Source organism: Leguminivora glycinivorella, chromosome 15 (assembly GCF_023078275.1).
Source record: "Leguminivora glycinivorella isolate SPB_JAAS2020 chromosome 15, LegGlyc_1.1, whole genome shotgun sequence".
Taxonomy (NCBI): Eukaryota; Metazoa; Arthropoda; class Insecta; order Lepidoptera; family Tortricidae; genus Leguminivora; species Leguminivora glycinivorella.
Window position 1 is genome coordinate 9096734 of NC_062985.1, and position 22116 is coordinate 9118849.

Consider the following 22116-nt stretch of genomic DNA (forward strand, 5'->3'; position numbering starts at 1 on the left):
CTTCCGATTTTTACGAAATAATTTTGCACTTTATTTATATGAACATCAAAATAAAAGTTAAGTACATTTTAATTTCACAAATTATTACATGTTACATCTAACATTTGAAGAGAACTCACAGCCAGTTTGAATCTTTTGCTTGTCCTACATATATAGTCAACTATAAAATATTTCATGACATGATATTGTCAACAGCAGAATTTGATTTTATGTTATAACTGCAAAAATAATGGGATTAGAATAATGGAACAGATAAAAATCCTAATAAGTATATATTAAGTACCTATTTGTGGACAAGCGACAAAGGAGCAAACTAAGCTGTGATGACAATACCTCGCATAATTCTAACAATGAGCAAAATTTTAATACAAACGGCAGTTTCAAGTTCTCATTAAGGCCGCAAGACCTTAAGGCCTTAAATTCTCAAGCAAACACCGGATCTTTCAACGGCCACCCGGCTTTAGCACTTAGCACCAATAAACAGCAGCGTGATAGAGTTTGGATAAATGATAGTTATTGCAGCAAGATGGTAAAATTGTTAAGGGCGCTATGTGGATTTTGTGGTCGTTGGGGCTTATTATGTCACTGTTCTGTTGGTTTTACTGGGTACTCTACCAATTACAATTACTTCAGATCTTCGGAAGACAAAGTAGTTAAGTTTTACTTTGTTTCCACTACATTAGGCGGCTGCGGGAAAAGACCAAGAGTGTGCCATAATTTGATCAGTCGCTTCCACTCTTGGTGATTAGTAAACCCGCCGCGCTATGTTATTTCTTGGAAGGGCTGAGAGCATCCAGTAAAGAGAAACTTCACGTGGACACGCGTCCGCGGCGCGCGCTCCCTGCGCACGAGAGGGCGCGCTGCTGGACGGTTCCACCACCGGGTTTTCGCCGCTAGTTACTACCATACAATTCTGCAGGCGGCTGTGATTCCTATGCCGCGGGCGTCAGGACCACCGCCGCCTGAGCGTAGGAACTAACTAGGCGGAACCCCCATCTTCATCAACTCACTTAAATGAGCGCTATATTGACGGAAAGACAATACCATTCGTCAGTTTACGCTCGAATACAGCTGTGAAAGCTTTCCCTTTCCTCTTTCGCCACAACGACATGGCGTTCGATCATTATCTGATCGAAGTCAAGTCAATGTTTTTTCTTTTTTGTTATTTTTATGGCGTTTTTATATATTTTTTTAGTTTTTTTTAGTTTTTTTTTGTTTTTATTTTTATATTTTTTTGATGTCGGCTTCATCAAGTTATTACATCTTTTCAAAAATTAAACAGTTTTGAGACACTTTTTAATATTATTCTAATCAGTATTCTTAGACATATATAAGTTGTTTTAAAATTATTTATTGTACTTTTATATTCAGCGCGGCCGAGTGCCAATGTAAAATCGATATAAAACTTATACATAACGCTATAAAATTGCCTGGCGATTATTTACAAAAAGTAAAGAGCTCGAGTGGAGTGCGGCGGCCGGAGGTGTACCGCTCTTCCTTTCACGTCGCGAAACTACAACGTCTCACTCGTTCATGACAGGATATGTAATATTTTTTTGCTTATAGATTATTAAGATCCTGTCAACAGCCACCGATAACAGCTAAGGCTATTGAACAAAAAGATAAGTACCCCCGACGCGAGCGCGGGCGTCGCTCACATTACGCGCGACGCCGGCGACGTGCGACGCCAGACATGGACTAGCAAACAATACTAATATAATACTCTCACCTAAACTTTGAAGCGACAAACAACTTTTATAATATGAAACTGTAAAACATTTAATATCGAATGACTAATATCGACTTCATCTAAGTAAAATTCAATAATGCATAACAAAATTGCATAACATTTTGTAATTCATTAACAACTTTACGTTGCGAGCGACAACGACACTTGCGCTAGGCACCGACGAACTATGAACTATGAGTTTATGTAGCACAAATCCCTAACGATAGTAAAGGTAACAGTGTCTTTGTTACTTTCAAAGATATGCCCGTTCTTAATTTAACCTTACTCTGACGTAGGAATTCGAGATCTAGCATTATATTTTAGTTCTTAATCTAGGTACCTATATAACAGCAAGCGAGGCCGCGACTTTGGCCTATATAAAAAGGCAACATAACAATATCATAGCACCAAATGATTTATAATAAACATTACAAATAAATTAGATAACTGGTTCCGCAGCGAGCGGAACCGTTTTGGCTCGTGGCATAACACTAGCACCATAATATAGTATCATAGCACGACTTGCAATGTTTCACATGTCTAACAATAACGCAGAGAAACATATTGTAACAGCCTGCTAAAATTATGTACTTTGGACCTTCCTAAACCAATCCCGAAATGTAGTAATACCGAATTTCCAAAATATGAGATTCATTTTAATCTACTATATCTTTGGTACTGCATATTTGGTGTTAAAAATTTAGCGTCTTTGAAATCCGATAATCCTGGAAATCTGATATTTAGGCAATCTGGCGTAGTAGGAAGAAAAATAGGCATTGTAAGGATAATTTCAATGCGTTCTCGTTAGACTGGGACAACATTAGAGCAGTCGCCGGCGGCACGAGCGCTCGCGCCGGGCTCCACATCATTTTTTATTCCATATTTTTGTCATTTACTCTTTACACACCATAAAAGTATATTTACAGAAAATGTACATAATCTTAAAACATTCCAATTTTTTTGTAATAATAGTCAATAACGACGAAGCGATGCCTGTGATGTGCAGAGTCCCGGCGAACGGTCGCACCCTCCACGTCACAATCAACGAACGCATTTCATATATATGTATTTTTTCTTCATCTTTCCGCTTTCTTACTATGTACACATTAAATAACTTACATATAAACAATATAAATACTAGAAATAATAGGACGCGTAGTGAGGCAGCATCGTTGCGACACGGCCGGGACTAGTGTCCGTGCTCGGCGCGAGTCGGCGAGGAGCATGCAGCGCCGGCGGCCACCGGCGGTTTCCCAATGCGGGCGCCGCGGCTCCACACCTCCGATATGTATACCGAGTTACGCTGAGGCCCGCATTCGGAAACTGAACTTCGCATCTTAATAACTTAATTATGATTTAAAATAAAGTTACAGACAATGGCACTATGGAATGTAAACATATAATTTTTCATAGTGGCATTCGCTCTATCTTAATTAAAATGTATATAATTTGTAATAGTACGTGTAAATTCGACGACGCGGCGCGTTCGCTCCGGGACCGACGTCCGTGGCGCGGGACCCGTCCTTACCGCTATCAGTAACAACACTACCTTACAACATATTTATAAGGGAATCAGTCGCATATCACAGCCCGTGAAACTTCTAACTGGTTATTTATTCGCGGCTCAATTGGGACAGACTGGCACCCTCGGGTTAGTTTCCTAGTGTCGACGACGGTACACGATAACAATAATACTGGACTAGAGCGCCGCGGGGCGACGTAAGAGCACTTGTCACGCGCGGGGCGTCAGGGCTTCACTCGTACGAGGTACACTACACAACATAGGAATGCACTGTTCCGCGTCAATAAAGTCTTGGGAAACATCGAGAACCAGCCTCCATAAAATATTCTGCAACAAAACAAAACATTTGTTCATTATATTATCTTCTAAAATATATTGTTCTTGTACATTATAGCTACTGACTAACTCTCACATGAATAACATCAACTTATTAAAAAGAAAACAAACAGATACTTATATTATTTATGTAAAACAATATTCGTCAGCAAACGCTCACTCCTAATTTTCTAGCCACAAAAATTAACTTCGTTGGCAAAAGATGTTGCTTGACCACATAAAAACAGTAGATTTAGTATTCTTTCTCATTTTTAAAGTCATTAAATAATGTTTTTAATATTAATAGAGATTACTATGAAAAATTGCTATTTAAGTCTTGATACGCACGCAAGTTTTATTTTACGACATAATAACGACATTTGATGTAAAAATTTCAAGGATTGCGCTTTTGAAAGTCTCGAAGTCCGAAGGTAAACCTCGGGCTTTTCTATGATGATAGATATGCATGATATTGAATATATTTGGTAAAGAAATCTTTAAGCAAGTAGGGCCAAATCGGCCGCCTCGTGGTTAAGTGGTAGATTCGCAGCTTTTCGCTACCCCTAGCCTGATGGTACCGTCTGAGCGGGGCCGCGGTGCAGCTCGGTCTAGCGCGGCGCTAGGCTCGCGGCAGGGCGAGGCGGTGCCGGAACGTTAGCATCGCAGTCTCCAAGTCATGGAGTGAACATGGCGTACAAGGTACTCACACACTCTCGGCGGCTCGGGCGGAGCGCGGATCATCGCTCCTGGTACTGCGGCGGCGGGTGCGGCTGGTGCGGCGGGTGCGGCTGGTGCGGCTGGTGCGGCGGGTGCGGCGGCCAGGCGGCCGCCAGGCGCGGCGAGGCGGCGAGGCGCGCGGCGCTGGCGCGGAACGTCTCCACGATGCGCGCGAACGTGTCCGGGTCGTACACCGAGCGCGCTGTGTTCGTCAAGTCGAACGGCTCTGAAATTAAAATAAATATTATAGGACATTCGTACACAGATTGACTGAGGCCCACAGTAAGCTCAAGAAGGCTTGTGTAGTGGGTACTCAGACAACGATATATATAATATATAAATGCTTATATACATAGAAAACATCCATGACTCAGGAACAAATATCTGTGCTCATCACACAAATAAATGCCCTTACCGGGATTCGAACCCGGGACCGCGGCGTATAGCAGACAGGGTCACTACCGACTGCGCCAGACCGGTCGTCAAATTAAAATAAATATTATACGACATTCTTACACCGAGTCCCACGGCAAGCTCAAGAAGACTTGTGTTGCGGGTACTCAGACAACGATATATATAATACACAAATACTTATAAAACATACATAGAAAACATCCATGACCCAGGAACAAATATCTGTGCTCATCACACAAATAAATGCCCTTACCGGGATTCGAACCCAGGACCGCGGCTTAGCAGGCGGGGTCACTACGCGCTAGGCCAGACCGGTCATCAAATCTTAATGCCAAGAAAGTCAAGCATGGAGACAGTAAGAAACATGAGGGCGGTTCATAATCTCACAAGAGATTCAGCTTGCGTGGAAACAGCGAACCGATTTCTATCAAACATGGCTAAGAACACTCCAGACCAAACCCAGCCAGCTTTCAAACAAAAAAAAAAACTACATATATCTATTCGATTTCTTACTTCGTTCGTACTTTTATATATTCTGTGATTTCATATAAATTCCATATTAGCAAGTCGTTAAAATTCGTTTTGACAGTTCTTAAAAAGAAGCTGATTTGACTAAGTGGCAAGTTGCGTATAAGATGAATGACATTTTACTATTGAGCGAACCTTCGACACAGAGCAGCTTCCACTGGTGCGGCTCGTTCTTGTGGCTGCGCGCGGCGCGGCACGCCGACACCGGCACGCAGCGCCCGGCACGCACTGATACCGCCATCTTGTCGTACCTACAACATGTTTCATTTTTTTTTATATCCGCAAACGGCATCGGCACGAAATCATAAAGAATGTATGTGCAAACACTGCTTAATAAACACAACGCTGGTCTTCCGTATGGCCTATTTGTAGGGTGCAGTTTTTGGCATTTGTAGCAACTACCGCCCAGTTTGACGATCAGCCTTTAAAAAAATCTATGACAATTATGGTCGCTGTACACACGGGCTCAACGGTTGGGCCAACCCTTGGACCAGCCGCTTGGCCAAGATAAGAGCCGTTGTTTACACATTGGTGATCCAATCACTTGACATTGGCTCTTCATAAAAGATGGACGTAGAGTGGAAAAGCCTAGGTACGAGGGCTGATTGAAAAGTTCGCGGCTTAAGTATGAAATCAAAACCAAAGTTTTTTTATAATATTTTTATTTCTCTACGTAGTCCCCGTTAAAGTCTTTGCACTTATTCCATCTGGATTCCAAAGCCATTATACCACTTTTAAAAAAAAAATCCTCCAGGCCTTCAAAATAGGTATCCACTTCAGCTTGGACCTCGTCGTTGGTCAAAAATTTCTTACCACCCATGTGTTTTTTTTAAGTTTGGAAATAAATGGAAGTCCGATGGTGCCAAATCGGGTGAATAAGGCAGATGCGGCAATAATTCAAACCCGCAATTATGAATTTCTGCCATTGACTTTAGTGACGTATGCACGCGTGCATTGTCCTGGTGGAAAAGAACTTTCTTTGTCAGCACTCCAGGTCTTTTTACTTTCAAAGTCGACGTAAAAGTCGACGTAATCGACGTAAAAGTTCGCAATAATAGTCCGAGTTTATAGTCGTACCTTTTTGGAGATAGTCAACCATTATTACACCCTTTGCGTCCCAGAACACTGATGCCATAACTTTATTTGCCGACAAAATGGCCTTTGCCTTTTTGGGTGGCGGAGATCCAGCACGAACCCACTGTTTTGATTGCTGTTTAGTCTCGGGCGTATAGTGGTAGACCCATGTCTCACCCATAGTAACATATCTGTCCAAATAGTCTTGAGGGTCAGCTTCATACAGGTCTAGACAGTCGCGTGAAATTGTTAGACGAGTGATTTTTTGTTCCACTGAAAGGAGCTTTGGAACCCATCTCGCCGACACCTTGGAAAACCCTAATTCGTTAACTATAATATTTTGAGTTTTTTCACAGGAGATGCCTACGATGTCGGCTATTTCTCTCACTTTTAACCGTCGGTCTTGGATTATCATTTTGCATACAGTTGCCACATTATTTGGATTGGTCGCAGTAGTTGGCCTCCCGGAGCGTGGGTCATCTGCGATACTGACTCGTCCCCGCTTGAATTCAGCTGCCCACTTTTTTACCATCGTATATGATGGACCGGATTGCCCTAATGTACACTGCATATCTTCATAAATTTGTTTCGCAGTCAATCCTTTTCTATGAAGATATTTAATTACATCACGTTGCTCCAAATTGACCATTGTGAAAAAACTGCTTACACGTATTTTTAAATGAGAGGAAAAACTTATTTTAAAATATTGCATTTAATTAAAATTTCGCGGGATGATAACTAAATAATGACAGTTCAAAATGACGGCAGGAAAAAGAAACTAAGTTTTTTTTTTAATGGTCAGGCCGCGAACTTTCCAATCAGCCCTCGTATTTCTAGGTAATATAAGTTGGCGGCAAAATTTAATAAATAATAACCTCGTTATAAAATTAAATCACTGATTTAAACTTTCACGATTATTACACATCATTATTTTTAAAATCGGGACTTAATCGCGTATAACTACATATTAAACTGACCTCCAACGTTTCAAGGACGGCGTTGTCCCCGTGGTCTCGGAGAAGACTGGCTTGAAATGACATCAACACCTTCTGACAGCCGCGCGAGTTTTTCGAACTACCCGCACTTGGTTTTGATTATCAACTTGAACTGTTTGCGCACTAGGGATGTTACTCTGTCGACATACAACACTGACGATATTTGATTTAACGACTGTCGATATTATTTTCGGCTTACACTTATTAATGACAGGATTCCAAAAAGGAAGGAAGGAAGGAAGGAAGGAAGGTTTTAGGATCTCATCCACATGGAATCCTGTCATTAATAAGTGTAAGCCGAAAATAATATCGACAGTCGTTAAATCAAATATCGTCAGTGTTGTATGTCGACAGAGTAACATCCCTAGTGCGCAAACAGTTCAAGTTGATAATCAAAACCAAGTGCGGGTAGTTCGAAAAACTCGCGCGGCTGTCAGAAGGTGTTGATGTCATTTCAAGCCAGTCTTCTCCGAGACCACGGGGACAACGCCGTCCTTGAAACGTTGGAGGTCAGTTTAATATGTAGTTATACGCGATTAAGTCCCGATTTTAAAAATAATGATGTAAAATTAAATCATCTGAAATATTAACATTCTGATAAGCACATTAACTTTTTTAGGCAATACATTAAACATTTGCATGAGTATTTTATTCCTAAAATTAACACTTATTATTTGCATAGATTAGCTTATTATTATATTCTGACAGATTACGACAAACTGAATGAGGCGCCAACGTGTGAACACAGTTACACATACGGCCAAGTAGCCCTCTACAGTTGGCCCCACCGTTGGGCCAATGTGTACAGCGGCCTTTACAATGTAACACCAATCCATCCATTCGTTCGTGTTTCTGTGTGTATTTGCGTTTACACTAATTAGACAAATATGTACCAATATTTCTATCAGTTTTAAAAGCAGCATTTTTATTATTATTATAAATAGCCAAAGGCAAAGACGTGGCCTACGATGGAGTGAGTTCGCCCAGAAGATGCCTGTTCACTCTTGATTTGAAGGTTGCCGGGTTATATGAGCTCGGAAATATAGTTGGCAGTGCGCATAAGAAAAGAAGAAGCAAAGCGCGGATTTTATAAAGTTTGATAATATTTAGGGACGACATGTTTGAGAGCGGTACTCACGGGAAGGTGGCGTAGTAGCGCAGCAGCTGCAGGAAGAGCTCGGCGAGCGAGGCGCGGTTGTGGCGCGCCGCGCGCACCTCCCACGGGCCGCGCACGCACACGCACGGCAGCACCGGCGGCGATGTGCCGCCTGTAACGAATTCACTACTTTACAACTCGTTCGAGTCGCACTTAGAGCAGGGGCCCGTTGTATTACAAGTGAGCGAACTGTCAAATCGTATGGGTTGTCATGGAAACACTTTTAATACAAGGTTTGTACCTTTCGAGAAACGGGCCCCAGGCCTGCGTCATTCGTTGCGCAGGAGTGCTGAAACGTGCCTGCGACCTCGTCCTATAGCCCTGAGGCGGCAATCGAGGGGTTTTAGTGGGTAAACCATGGGTCTCATTAGCCTATATGGGAGTGGGATGGTATGCTTAAAGCATTTCCTCTCGTTAAAAAAGGCCTGCGTCACTCGCTAGCGGTCGCGCGTTTAATACCTACACGCTAGCCGTTTATTCGAATGAACAAGTGGCCGAGGGGCGCCACGCGCCCGCCTGTGTAGTCGCGTGGCACGTACCTCCTATTCTTTCGAGTTGTACGTAGTAACTCAGTATTAGTTAAATAAAACGAAGGTATTTGTCGTTTTGCAGGCAAGTGAATGATCTGTTACGTTAGTAACTTATTAACCCTTAAGTGCATGGTGATGTATATATGCATCATATATTTGATGGCCTGTGGCTCAATATGTGGCTATCCAAAATCACATTTATAGCTTAACTAGTATTTAATAAATAAATAAATTAAATAATATTATGTTATGATTTACTATTTATTATTTAAGGATAAAGATGAAATGGCGGAAAAGTGTGAAAAAAACAGGATGATGGCGATTTTTAGTATGTGATTTAGCTAGTGTTGTGAATTTAAGCTTTGAGGCGTAAACTACAAAACTCGAGTCGCGACTTCTGAGTCTTAAAGCCTCGAACCTTAAAGCCTCGACCATATAAGCCTCAACCTTATAAGTTTGCGTTGCTGCTTACGAGCACAGAATCCTCGAGTCTTTAGTCCTCAAGCTTTAAAGACTCCTTAGCTTTGAAGGTTTAAGTCTATAAGGTTTGTAGCATTTAAGTCTTAAGAGCTTTTAATAAACTAGATCGTAAGGTCAACAGAAGTAAAAAAACAGGCCAAGTGCGAGTCGGACTCGCCCACTGAGAGCTCCGTACTCTTTAGTATCCTGACATACATGAGATACAGCGTGGTGAGGTGACCGGGCGGACGGATATCTGAGTCTTAGTAATAGACTTACGTTTTTACCCATTGTGTACGGAACCCTAAAATCTACCAAACCGACACGTCAAATTAAGGGTTAAAAATAATTACTATCTGCCTATAAAGCTTGACACAGGCCTTCGAGGTTTAGGGGGCTTGAGCTCTCTATGAAGCCCAAGTCTTAAAGACTCACTCTTAAGAGCTCATAAAAAGCTTGAGTCGTTAAGGTTCTGAACCGTTTCTGAGCTAAAACCTTTAACGCTTGAGTCTTTAAAGCGTGAACCTTTAGGGTTTGCAAGTCTTTAAGGTTTAAAAGTCTTCAAGACTAGTCTTATAACAACACTAGATTTAGCCAGATTTTTTAGGAGTTAGTAATTAGTTTATGTTTAAACATTTTATCATGGGGGTTTCACAAATAGTGTACCTTTCTAATAGTAGTCAAAGTTTACAAATAAAACTTACCAATAATTATATATTTATATAAATGAGTTTTGGCCTATTTAACTTCTAACACTGATTTGGTATTAAAATCGATATTAATTTTTTTTTATTATTTTTCCCAGAGTCAGAAAACCATTGTCTATCACATATACATATTAATATCTCGTTAAAAGAAAAATTCATGCATTTAAGGGTTAATAATCTGTGGAAAGAGCGTTTTTATCACCCGCTTGAATATGCTTATGACGATATGTTTCAGCATGTTAGTCATGATTGATTTTGGAAAATGTACAAAACATCAGAAATATCACTAGAATAGAAAAAAATATACTGTGCTGCCATGAATGGAAAGAACTAACTTTAACTCTAAAATTGAATGAGTGTCACCTGTTGTATCGCTTTACAATCGTAACTGTCTAACTGTTAGTTTCAAGAGAGGCCGTTTTATTAATTAATCTGTCACACAGACATTTTCATTCACTCATTCGTTCTAGTTCTTGTGAATTGACCTGTAGTGGCTGTAGTATATCTAGGAACATACAGAATTACTATTGTGCATCGTTGTCAACGTCACTTTGTCAACCTGTGAAAGTGTCTCTTAACTATCCTGAATAAAAATGGTGGAAACATTAACTTACACTGCAAGAAGTGTATGACCATGAGTGTGAGCGAATACGACGAGAGTGTACAATGCCTCGCGTCGTTGATGTCGTGCGCTTGCGCCCAGAGTTTGGTCACCGCCACCAGCGGCCGAACGCGCCAGTCCACTGCAAAAAGATAAAGTTTTAAATACACGTCATCGGTGGCTAGCCCACATTAGGCCTGCAAGATGGAAAACAGTCACAGTTCCTGTGGACACATGCATGACATCGGATGTAACATACCTACCGCGTTGTCGACCGGTGAGTGAATTTCGACAGAGTTTTCTACAATCGGAGATCTAGTCTTAGGCATGAGGATTAGGCTTGTGTAGGACATGTACCGATTCCCTGCACTGTACTAGACCGAACTACTCCCAAATGATTCTGCTCTCTAGTACATTTAGTACACTCACACACGCACAACAGAATGGGAGCGAAAGGAGCGAAGAGCCGAGGAGTAACAGTGACAGCAAAGCGATCCGTGTGATCCGATCGCAACTGAACTAAAACCAACTGACTCGCGAAACGGCCGATCAGCTCTCGGCTAGTACGAGCGAGCGTTACTGTACGCCATACGCACAATTTGTCTCTCGCTCTCTCGGTGTACTACTGTACTAAATGTCCTAAAAGAACGAACTAGTACACTTCGGAGATCGTACTAGTTGGGAGCGATTTTTTCAGTGAACGAGCAGGCACAACTCTAATGAGGATGAATATTGAACACCCTGACAACGGCGAACGGTGCGAGAATATAAAGCGGCTTCATGTTAAAAAATTTAAATAGAAAACAGGATATGCTTCTCTTATTCCAAATTTTTTAAATTACAATTTTATATATAACAATGCAAGCTCTGCTAACAAATTTCAAAAAGGTACTTACGGCGAGAATAGCAGTAGAGCAGACTAGTATTCCTGATGCCGACGACATTGTTGCAGTTCAGGTCCACTTGCAGGCCGGCCCGCGCGTCGCGGAACTTTAGGATCGGGACCTTTGCTTGGATCAGCTCGGCATCTGCGGTCAAACGCAATTGGAACTTTAAACACTTTATCTACAGAAAATTCATCTTTTTCATGTGTCCGTAAAAAGGTAGGCTAATGATTCAATAATTCTATCATGTTTTCAGTTTTCTAGATATTTTATCAGTTAAAATAATAATGGTTATTTGCCCACACACACGCTATTATGGTAAATTTTATGATCGAATAATTCAAAAGCCTTCTCTTGGTCAACATAATCTTGCTACTATATTCCAAGGGAAGGCGCCAAATAAAAACAGAATAAAAATAGTTTTAGCAATTTTGATTTTATTTTTCGTGACTAAAGCTGAGTTTAGACGTGCAAGTTATTGCTGCAAGTTTTGAAACGCAACTATAGGTAAGAGTGAGTGGCAAATATCTGCATCTCTTTCTTGCATATACTTCTGTCTCAAAACTTGCAGCAATAACTTGCACGTCTAAACTCAGCTTAAGGCAGCGTTCCCACTTATGCGTCGCGTGTCTCGGGGCGCGCAAGAGACGTCTCCGCCACGCCGCCTCAGTGTAATTTAACGAGGTGGCGGCGGCGCGGTGGCGGCGACGGGGCGCGGCGTCGCTTGAGGCGCGTCTTACGTCTTTCCTATACAAAATGTACTGAGGAGACGTTTTTTAAATTACACTGAAGCGGCGCGGCGCAGGCGGCGCAGGCAACTCAAGCGACGCGCCGCTAGCAGACACAACTCGAGCGTCGCCCAGGGGGCGCGCCGCTTGATATACAGGATGTATTATTTTATCAGCAACAAAAATATGTGATGATATTGAATTAAGGCAAAACAGGACATATAAACGCTCTCCATTATTTCCTCCCTGGTTTATACCTATGTACTTATTATTATTATCAATATCTGTGTCGCACGTCGCACCGTTTTGCTTTTTTGGCATGTTTGTTTTTACTAACGCAAAGACGACGGAGTGGTATAAGTTTGACGTGTCTGTCTGTCTGTATGCCTGTGTGTGTGTGTGTGTGTGTGTGTGTGTGTGTGTGTGTGTATGTCTATGGCATCGTAGCTACCAAACGGATGAACCGATTTAGATTTAGTTTTTTTTTGTTTGATAGCTGAATTAGTCGGGAGTGTGCTTAGCCATGTTTCGTGATAATCGGTCCACTGTGTCGGGGTTTTTTTTCTATTTTTTTATGTTGTGGTTAGGTTATTAAAGAAACAAGTTGAGCCTTTCAGTTGGTCAAAACGGCTAAATTTAATTTGCCACAAAGAAAGACGTGGTATTCAAAACTGAGATCAATTATTAGCCAAAATATCGAAACGGTCCGACACAGATTATTTCATCATTATCCTGATTGAGAGGAAGTTTTTGAGAAGGAAACAATCGGGAGCGAAATCTCGATTTTTGTATTTTTCATTAAGTACGCAGGATTTCTCGCCTGAGCAGCAATTGTCCTTATCGCATCAAATTTAGGGGCGGGGTTTTAGTGTCTAAATTCGTACACTGAAATAAAGTGATGATACTACATATATAATTTGATAAGAATTTATTTTTAAAACATTAAATAATAATTTGATACTATATATACTCGACATTCAATGTCGATAATCTAGTGAAGTGAGAAGTTATTGATATAACAGAATTTTGCACAAAATAGGCTCACCCCTTTGATGTTAAAAAGCCGCCACTTCAAAGCAAATGAACCGCACACGAGCAGACGACATTGAATTCTATTGCGCGGCGCGAAGGTCGAAAGCCGCGCCCGCACCTGGCCGTGTAGGTAGCCAAGAGGCTGCACGTGCGTTTTTCTTTGAATTCGCCGACGACGCAGCTGTGAACGCAGGTGCAGCCTTCTATCTCTTTCATTTATATTTCTGTTTCAACGGTTAGCCGTTTGCCAGCCGGCAATGAAGGTTGTTTTTTATAACCGAGTTCAAAAAAAGGAGGAGGTTCTCAATTCGACTGAATGTTTTTTTAGGGTTCCGCAGTCAACTAGGAACCCTTATAGTTTCGCCATGTCTGTCTGTCCGTCCGTCCGTCCGTCCGCGGATAATCTCAGGAACCGTAAGCACTAGAAAGCTGAAATTTGGTAACAATATGTATATCAATCACGCCAACAAAGTGCAAAAATAAAAAATGGAAAAAAATGTTTTATTAGGGTACCCCCCCTACATGTAAAGTGGGGGCTGATTTTTTTTTTCATTCCAACCCCAACGTGTGATACATTGTTGGATAGGTATTAAAAAATGAGTAAGGGTTTACTAAGATTGTTTTTTTGATAATATTAATATGTTTCCGCAACAAAATCAGCCTGTATAATGACGCATCGCGCCGTGTTTTCGCCTCTTATGTGTAATTTAGATTGCGTCCGCGCCCCGTCTGCGCCTCGTCCTCGCCACGCCCGCGCCCCGCCACGTCCGTTGTGTTTATTCTAGACGTAAGACGCGCCCCCAGGCGGCGCGGCGCGCGCCACGCCGCCACCACGCCACCTGGGGCGCGCCTTACGTCCTTCCTATACAAAATGTACTGAGGAGACGCTTTTTGAATTACACTCAGGTGGCGTGGCGCGGACGCCCTTTGCGCGCCCCGAGACACGCGACGGATAAGTGGGAACGCTGCCTAAGGGTCGGTTGCATCAAACTGTTTGTTAACGGGTTCGCTAAATGTTAATGTATGGGAAGTTCCGTAGACTCTTGCTGTGTGACGTTGATGAGTCTGTTAACTGTGGTATCTGTGGTCTATGAACTGGCCCTAAGTAAAGTCCTGCGTTCGTGTGGGTATTTAGTGTTAAGTCTGTACTCGCCGCGGTCGAAGCTCTTGATGTAGGCCAGTATGTAGTTGAGATGGAGGAGCGCGTGCGCACGGGGTTCGGTGTCGCCAAGGGCGCGCACGTACAGGCACAGGTCCATGTCCGAGGAGTCTAACGCGAAGCCCGACATCGTGGAACCTACTACGTACAGCCCGTAGCGCGGGAATATTGACTGTAAAAAAAAGTGTAATTAAGTGAGGGTTTAAACAATGAATTACACTAAATCCCCCGAAATCCATGTATTCCATGCCTTAAATAATAAATAATCAATATACCTATCTCTCTATTTTCAGCCTAATTTTACCCTTCGGGTGTAGGCCTCCTTCGAAATATCACTGTTCTGTGCGATCTGGAGCTGGAGCCAGAACCACTTCCTCCCAGCAGTCCTTTTGATATCGTCTGCCCAACGCATCTGCGATCTTTTTTGACGACGTCCCTCTACCCAAGGCCGCCATCCAAGTAGTCTTTTATTCTAAAGCCTCCGCCATATATAAAGCGTTTTGATAGCGTAGCGTTAGCGGAGCGCAATGATAGCGGTGCGCCGGACGAACGCTGGCGTTCCGCTCGCAATCCGCGCTGGTTAGTTCCCGCCGGCATCCGCTGGGCGCAACGCCAGCGTTCGTCCGGCGCACCGCTAACATTGCGCTCCGTTAACGATCCGCTATCGCTCCGCCTATGCTCTCAAAACGCGCATGTGTGGCCGAGCTTTAAGCGTTGTTTTTATAACTTCAAGGGCCGCTTGCATCATCAAACCGTCTGTCACCGTTAAAGCGTTCGTAAAATTTTATTGTAGGTATGACAAATTCCATAGACGTCTGCTGCGTGACGATGATTTGTGTCTGTCAAATGTGGCTGATGCAACTGGCCCTAAATATGATTTACCTTTATTGTGACGTAGAGGTATCTCCAAAGGTTCATCTTTTTGCGAAACGTCTCCTCTGTCTGCTGTGACTTGACAAACTTGTCCCATATCTCCTGTGACAGATTGTCCCATTTGGATCCTGGAACAAAACTTTACTGTCATTTCAATACCCACAAGATCACTTAAGTATTGAAGTTTCTAGATCACTCTTTACAAACGAAGTAGAAGAATGAGAACGATTCGATATTCTTATTCTATAAATTGGTAACTCTGCTTAGATGTTACGATTAGATTAGATTATCATTCGATAGCTAGCATAATAATGGTTTGATCTTAAAAAATCAAGTACTGATTCGAGTTGGATTGTACATAGGTGTGAATTGAAAAAAAAGAAGTGTAGGAGGAAACAATATCGTGTGGATTGGGCATAAAGGATACATACTTTCTAAAGTAAATGGTTTGATATGTAGTCAAATACACAAACACCTTAGGGCGCATATAAAAAAAAATGTTTTTATGAACATTATAGTGCCTATCAAGTTATCATATTGGTTATTTTATTTAACTTAATGATGAGATAACTTTTACTAACCTACTTTTTAACATCAATTTAACCTCCTAAGGGCCACTTGCACCAACGAAAATGGTGGGTTAACCCTCGGGTTAACCCACCATTTTATATAGAATTTGACAGATGACAGCCCACTAACCCTGAGTTAAGTGGTCGGCGCAAGTGGGCCTAAGTTCCCGCGTACTTGTACAAGTACAAATAAAATTCGAGTTATGAACTCTTACAGAAATAAAGTTCCAAATTCAAAATCGGAAAAATTGGCCTACGAGGCTATCAAGCGTACAGTCGAGTTCATAAATATGTGTACATTTTGTCACCTTATTGCAACGAGTTAAGGTGAAGAAATGTACACATATTTATGAACTCGACTGTACACCTAAATACTGAGGCCAATGTTTACACATCAATAAACAAATCATTGGAAACATTGTATTACATCAATTACATGGCTTCGTTAATCCGCAGTAGATTTTTTACAGCTGTCTCTCTATGCCCTCAGTCCACAGTGTCCACACAGCTGTTCAGTCTTTACGTCAACGGCAGTGCAGCGCAGTAAAAATAAACGCAGCAGGACTAAATAGATACTATGTTTTGTAGACTCAATTGAAAACAATATATTTGTCCTTATCAAGGTAATTACTATTTATATACTTGTTTTAACCTTTTCACATACATGTATATTTCTGTACAAACTACTTTACAAACTGGGCTATATGTATAACAAGTATAACGTCATAAATACTATTATGAATTATTAATATTATTATTGTCAGTTTGTATCTTGTGAAGGTAATAGAGGAATTTTATAGACTAGATCAGAAGTTTTAACTCTAAATATTGCTCAATTTTACTATAGAAACAGACTTTTGAATAGTAAAATGAAAATGAAATGAAAATGAAATATTTATTTTTCAAGTAGGCATATTACAATGCGCATATGAACGTCAAATAAAGCTACGCCGGCTCTAACCCTACGCCTCAGCCTCGAGAAGATTTCAGTCCCCCCTCAGTTGGGAGGGGGGTATCCACTATGGGACCGGCAAGAAACTCGGCGGGCAACTTCTTTTCAAAACATTACATCTTATAATTAACATGCAAAAGTATTCATCAAAGAATATGAACAGACTAGGTACTCTATGGAAATTAATTTCAATAAATTGCTTAATAATACGTCGTTCTTCTTCAGAGAAAACATATCAAATTGTCACAGAAGAATAATCTAACCACAAAATTAAATTTTGAAAAAACCCCCGACCGCGACATAGTGGACCGATTTTCATGAAACATGGCTAAGAACACTCCCGACTAACACAGCTTTCAAATAAAAAAAACTAAATCGAAATCGGTTCATCCGTTCGAGAGCTACGATGCCACAGACAGACACACACACAGACAGACAAACAGACAGACAGACAGACAGACAGACAGACAGACAGACAGACAGACAGACAGACACGTCAAACTTATAACACCCCGTCGTTTTTTCGTCGGGGGTTAAAAAGATAATATGGATCTCAATATCATTAAATATGTAATTTACCTACACAACATAAAATATAAAATATTTGATGTGCTTTCTTATCTGAACTGTGTCCTCTATACATAATACAATTATTTTAATTGCTATTCGTTTTTTGTAGTTTCTGGTTCGGGCCATGCATGTTTGTCTGTCAAATAGTCCTCGACTCTGTAATAAGCCTTTAACATCAATGATTTTTTTAAGTAGTTCTTAAGAGTTGGGAGGGGTAATCTCAAAGAAGTGCACAGTGTGTGAAATTGCCTTAGTTGCGGCCATGCCTATTTTATGCGGTTTTTGGATGAACGATGACCAAAAAAATCTTATTTTGAAACTCCCATGGTTCTAAATTCCATAGTTTTTGAGATATCAAAAAAATCGAGAAAAGTCCTGAGAAACCATAGAAACGCTTTTTATACTAGTTCAAAGCAGATTAATCAATGAATGTTATCTGGTATACTAAACATAGTTTAAAAGAACCAATTTATCTATATTAACATAAAGATATACTCTCATTTAGTCGTCAAATAATGAATTTCTATATGGAAAATCTTTTTTTTCAGGCGATTCTCTTCACGGTCGCATTTTTTTTTGATACACAGAAGTTAAGCACAATTATGATTATTACCGCAAAAAAATTCAAGCACAACAAACGCAGGAATAAGGAGATATGATTTTTTGAAATTTTAGGTTAGGGTTGTCACTTCCGAAAAATTAAATGTGACATTATAGTGTAACATGGCCTTTATTTGTTAACAATTATAACATCGATAAAAACAACACTGTCTAAAGTGTGACAACATTTGTGCATAGTGATTTGTCAAAATAGTGCGTAGAACTGTGGACCAGAGTGCAAGTGAGCTCCTTTCTAGATATACCATCTATAGAGTTTCAATAAAATCAATCTTCGATGATAGGTATTGTGTGAAATTGGGAAGACGACCGCACATAATATCTGGAGAAGCGGGGAGGTTATCATGGAGCCGTTAAAGGTCCATGGCACTTCTTTGCCTCAGAAGATAGACTCTGACTCGTCCTGCTAGGGATTCTTCGTCTGCTGTAACAGTTAGCCTACAGCCTTGATGCGATTGAATTTGACACCTGGTCGGTGGTGACACTGGTCGGGGCTGAGAAGGACATCCAAAATACAAACATTTGTTTTGTAAGTTCCCGTAAATGTAAAAGGTTGCAGATATTTGGAGGTGTAAAGCATTTAGAAGCACTTATGTAGATCTACATCTACATAAGTGCTTCTAAATGCTTTACACCTCCAAATAGAACCTCCAAAGAGAACTTAATGCTAGGGGCACCAACCCTCAGTCAGCGAGTGACAACTCACAACAAACGATCAAATAATATGGATCAAAAGAAATCGCCCACAAAATTAAGAAATTTAGTTCTAGTACATAAAGCTCAATCTTGATAGTGACGAACGACATTATATTCTGTGCAACCTTACTGTACTAAACGCTATACCCAAGTTATTTTGGATTTTTTTCACAGAGCCTAGAATCGCTTGACTCTTACCTGTCTTCCACCAGTTCACGAACCAATAAAGAACACGTTTGCCTATACCTAACAAAGTAGTTCACATTCTAAAAGTAACTTCAGATAATGTACATTTCATTTGGTACATTGCACCGAACATTAAGAGGCCGGTTCAATGGGTAAAAATTCAGTATCTGTCAAATTACCCCATTTACACACACTAACGCACGTCACACTCACCAACATACTTTTCGCACACTACCACAATTTATTGGAAGAGGTCAGTGACCCTCATAGAGGAACTTAAGACAGGTCTATAGTTTTACTGAAGATCAGTTGTAACGTTATAATCCCATCAAAAACATTAATGTGAAATGTGAGCCAAGTTCAATATTATATAAGTATGCCTTGGTTGTTGACAATGTTGACGTAAACGACAAAATCATTGAGATCTAAAGAGTGCCAAGTTCAATGGCCAGTCCTCAATTTTTTTATAACAATTGATAACATAAAATATCATTTCTTATGCATTCATTCGTTAACACACACACACAAAATAAACGTTATAAATAAGAAGACGTAAACAAGAAGACGATGCTACGAAATGGTCTAATCTTCCGATCAGACCATCCGGTGAAACAATCACGATAGGTCACAAAAATTATAGAAAACATACATTATAGAAAATTACAGAAGCATATAGATTATAGAAGCAAGTTACATTATATAAAAAAAAAACACAAATTATACTAGTACTACAGGCTTTTTAACCTAAAACTGGTATTAAAAATATTACCACTTGTATCGTACCATCATATCGGGTCAGACACCGCTTGGCTGAACATTAAACCAGCTATTGCAACCAGCACGGGAAGCATAGTCGCGCGATAGACGATAAAATATCAGGCCGTCCCTATCGCACTATTAGTAAGTGCGATAGGGACGGCCAGATGTTTTATCATTTATCGCGCGACCATGCTTTCCGTGCTGCGCCACAGTGTAATGCTACGCTACGTGCATTAACGTGACAAACAAAACAAGTCGAAAGAACTGCAAATCACGCCTGTATCCCATAAAGGGGTAGGCAGAGCACATGAACTACTCAAATTTCAGTGCCACTCTGCTCAAATTTCAGTGCTACTCAAATTTCAGTGCCAAGGCAAAAAGGGGTTGAAAGACAACGAAAATTGTGACATTTCAGTGACAGGTTGCCAGCCTCTCGCCTACGCCACAATTTAACCCGTATCCCACAGTCGACTTCTACAACACACACGGGAAGAAAGGAGGTGGTGAAATTCTTGCAAAACTAAAATGGATTTTTATCAAATTACACACAAAATTATACATTTAACTACATAGGAGCAGCATAGCTACATAGGGCAGTTGGTAGTGACCCTGCCTGCTGCGCCGCGGTTTAGAATCCCGGTAAGGGCATTTATTTGTGTGATGAACACAGATATTTGTTCCTGAGTCATGGATGTTTTCTATGTATATAAGTATTTATATATTATATATATCGTTGTCTGAGTACCCACAACACAAGCCTTGTTGAGCTTACCGTTGGCTTCAGTCAATCTGTGTATTAAGAATGTCCTATAATATTTATGTATATTTATATTTATTTTATTTATATTGTATTTATAGGAAGAATCATTAAGGGCGAGAATTACAAGAAGAGCTAAGATAATGCGAATGAAACTTGACCTAAGTGACAAGTAGAAATATAAGTAGTAGGGATGTACCGACTATTTAGTCGCCGACTAGTCGGGAAAGCCGACTATCCGGCCACATTTGTAGTCGGCGATTAGTCGGCGACTAGTCGGCAAAAAAGGCCGATTAGTCGGCACTTCATTAGTGATAGAAAAACAGTACAAAATTAAATTACCAGCTGAAAATTATGGTTGTATTATGTAGCTATTAGTAATTCCTTTTTTGTCAAAACAATAAATATCTGTTATCACCACAGAAATAAATTTCCTACCTAGGAATCGACTTCATAGGCAGGATCACTACTCTACTCACTAAGCCAAGCCGGTTGTTAAAAATGGAAAATGTATATAAATATTGTCATGAACATCTGTAAAAAATCATGAAAAGCGCGAACGAAGGACCAAAAATGACATTCAAAATGTGAATTTATCGAAAATTATATTCTGGCCGACTAGCCGACTAGTCGGCCGACTAATCGGCCACCCAAGCGCCGACTAGTCGGTAGTCGGCCTAGCCGGCCAAATCAATAGTCGGTACATCCCTAATAAGTAGGTAATCTACAGGCAACTTGTGTCATGTATACAGGTTTCCTGGTTAAGTTGGTGGCTGTGCAAGTATTCTATAAGCTTTGTTTTGAAAGTGTGAATACTTTGCAGATTCCTCAAGGGCGGCGGAATGTTATTCCAACACTTCGAACTTTGGTATTTATAACTTCCTCAGAAAGCTGCCGAAGCGTGGCGTGGCGTCAGCAAATGGATTCAACATTGACGGCGGTCGCGAAGCTTAATACAAGATAACTTATTAAAAAGATATGCAGGCGATTTATACTTCAAGACTCCGAAGAGTAGACAAGCCAAATGAAGCTTACGACGATGCAGCATTTTGAGTAAATTATGCTGATTAAGGAAGGGAGTCACGTGGGCTCTCGATGGAATATTGAAACAGTAGCGCGCACATGCATTTTCCAAATGACATCTATTGAGTATGAAACCAATTACTAGGGCTAAAAAAATATGATTTTCCATATGTATTCGCAGTGCGCACTGATGACTATGCCGCAAGTTGGTATGCGATTGGAAGATATAACTAAAACATAGGTATGCGACCCGATATGGACCCGTTACAGGCACAAAGTATAAGTAAAATGTCCTAATAGAACCAGTTAAGTGAAAAAGTTTTTTTAGTAGAACTAAAGTTATAAAAAAATATCAGATTGTTTCCTTTATATTCACCTAATGTTATATATGCACATAATAATTATGTATGTCGCAAATATCAATATAAGAGCCAAATTTAAGACGTTTATGTGAAATAGTTTTTGAGTTGTGAGGGCGCCCAAAGAGGCTCCAAATGGTTCGTGTAATATTACACACGAATCACACGATGCTGTCTGCCAGTTCGGTTACTTGAACTTGGCTT

The 22116-nt window shown here is 40.6% G+C and overlaps 1 protein-coding gene across 2 annotated transcripts in view; it reads right to left on the minus strand.

The window, feature by feature from the left end:
* Positions 1 to 607: 607 nt before the first annotated feature.
* LOC125233871 (poly(A) RNA polymerase gld-2 homolog A-like) overlaps positions 608 to 22116 on the minus strand; it is a 31462-nt gene continuing 9953 nt past the window's right edge. For both annotated transcript variants that reach the window (XM_048140020.1, XM_048140019.1), the window contains exons 4-11: positions 15433 to 15551; positions 14545 to 14722; positions 11644 to 11775; positions 10761 to 10889; positions 8433 to 8562; positions 5361 to 5476; positions 4274 to 4509; positions 608 to 3578 (exon numbers count right to left, since the gene is read on the minus strand). In XM_048140020.1, the coding sequence (XP_047995977.1) occupies positions 4304 to 4509; positions 5361 to 5476; positions 8433 to 8562; positions 10761 to 10889; positions 11644 to 11775; positions 14545 to 14722; positions 15433 to 15551 (1010 nt within the window). In that variant the 3' untranslated portion in view covers positions 608 to 3578; positions 4274 to 4303. The remainder of the gene's footprint in view (positions 3579 to 4273; positions 4510 to 5360; positions 5477 to 8432; positions 8563 to 10760; positions 10890 to 11643; positions 11776 to 14544; positions 14723 to 15432; positions 15552 to 22116) is intronic.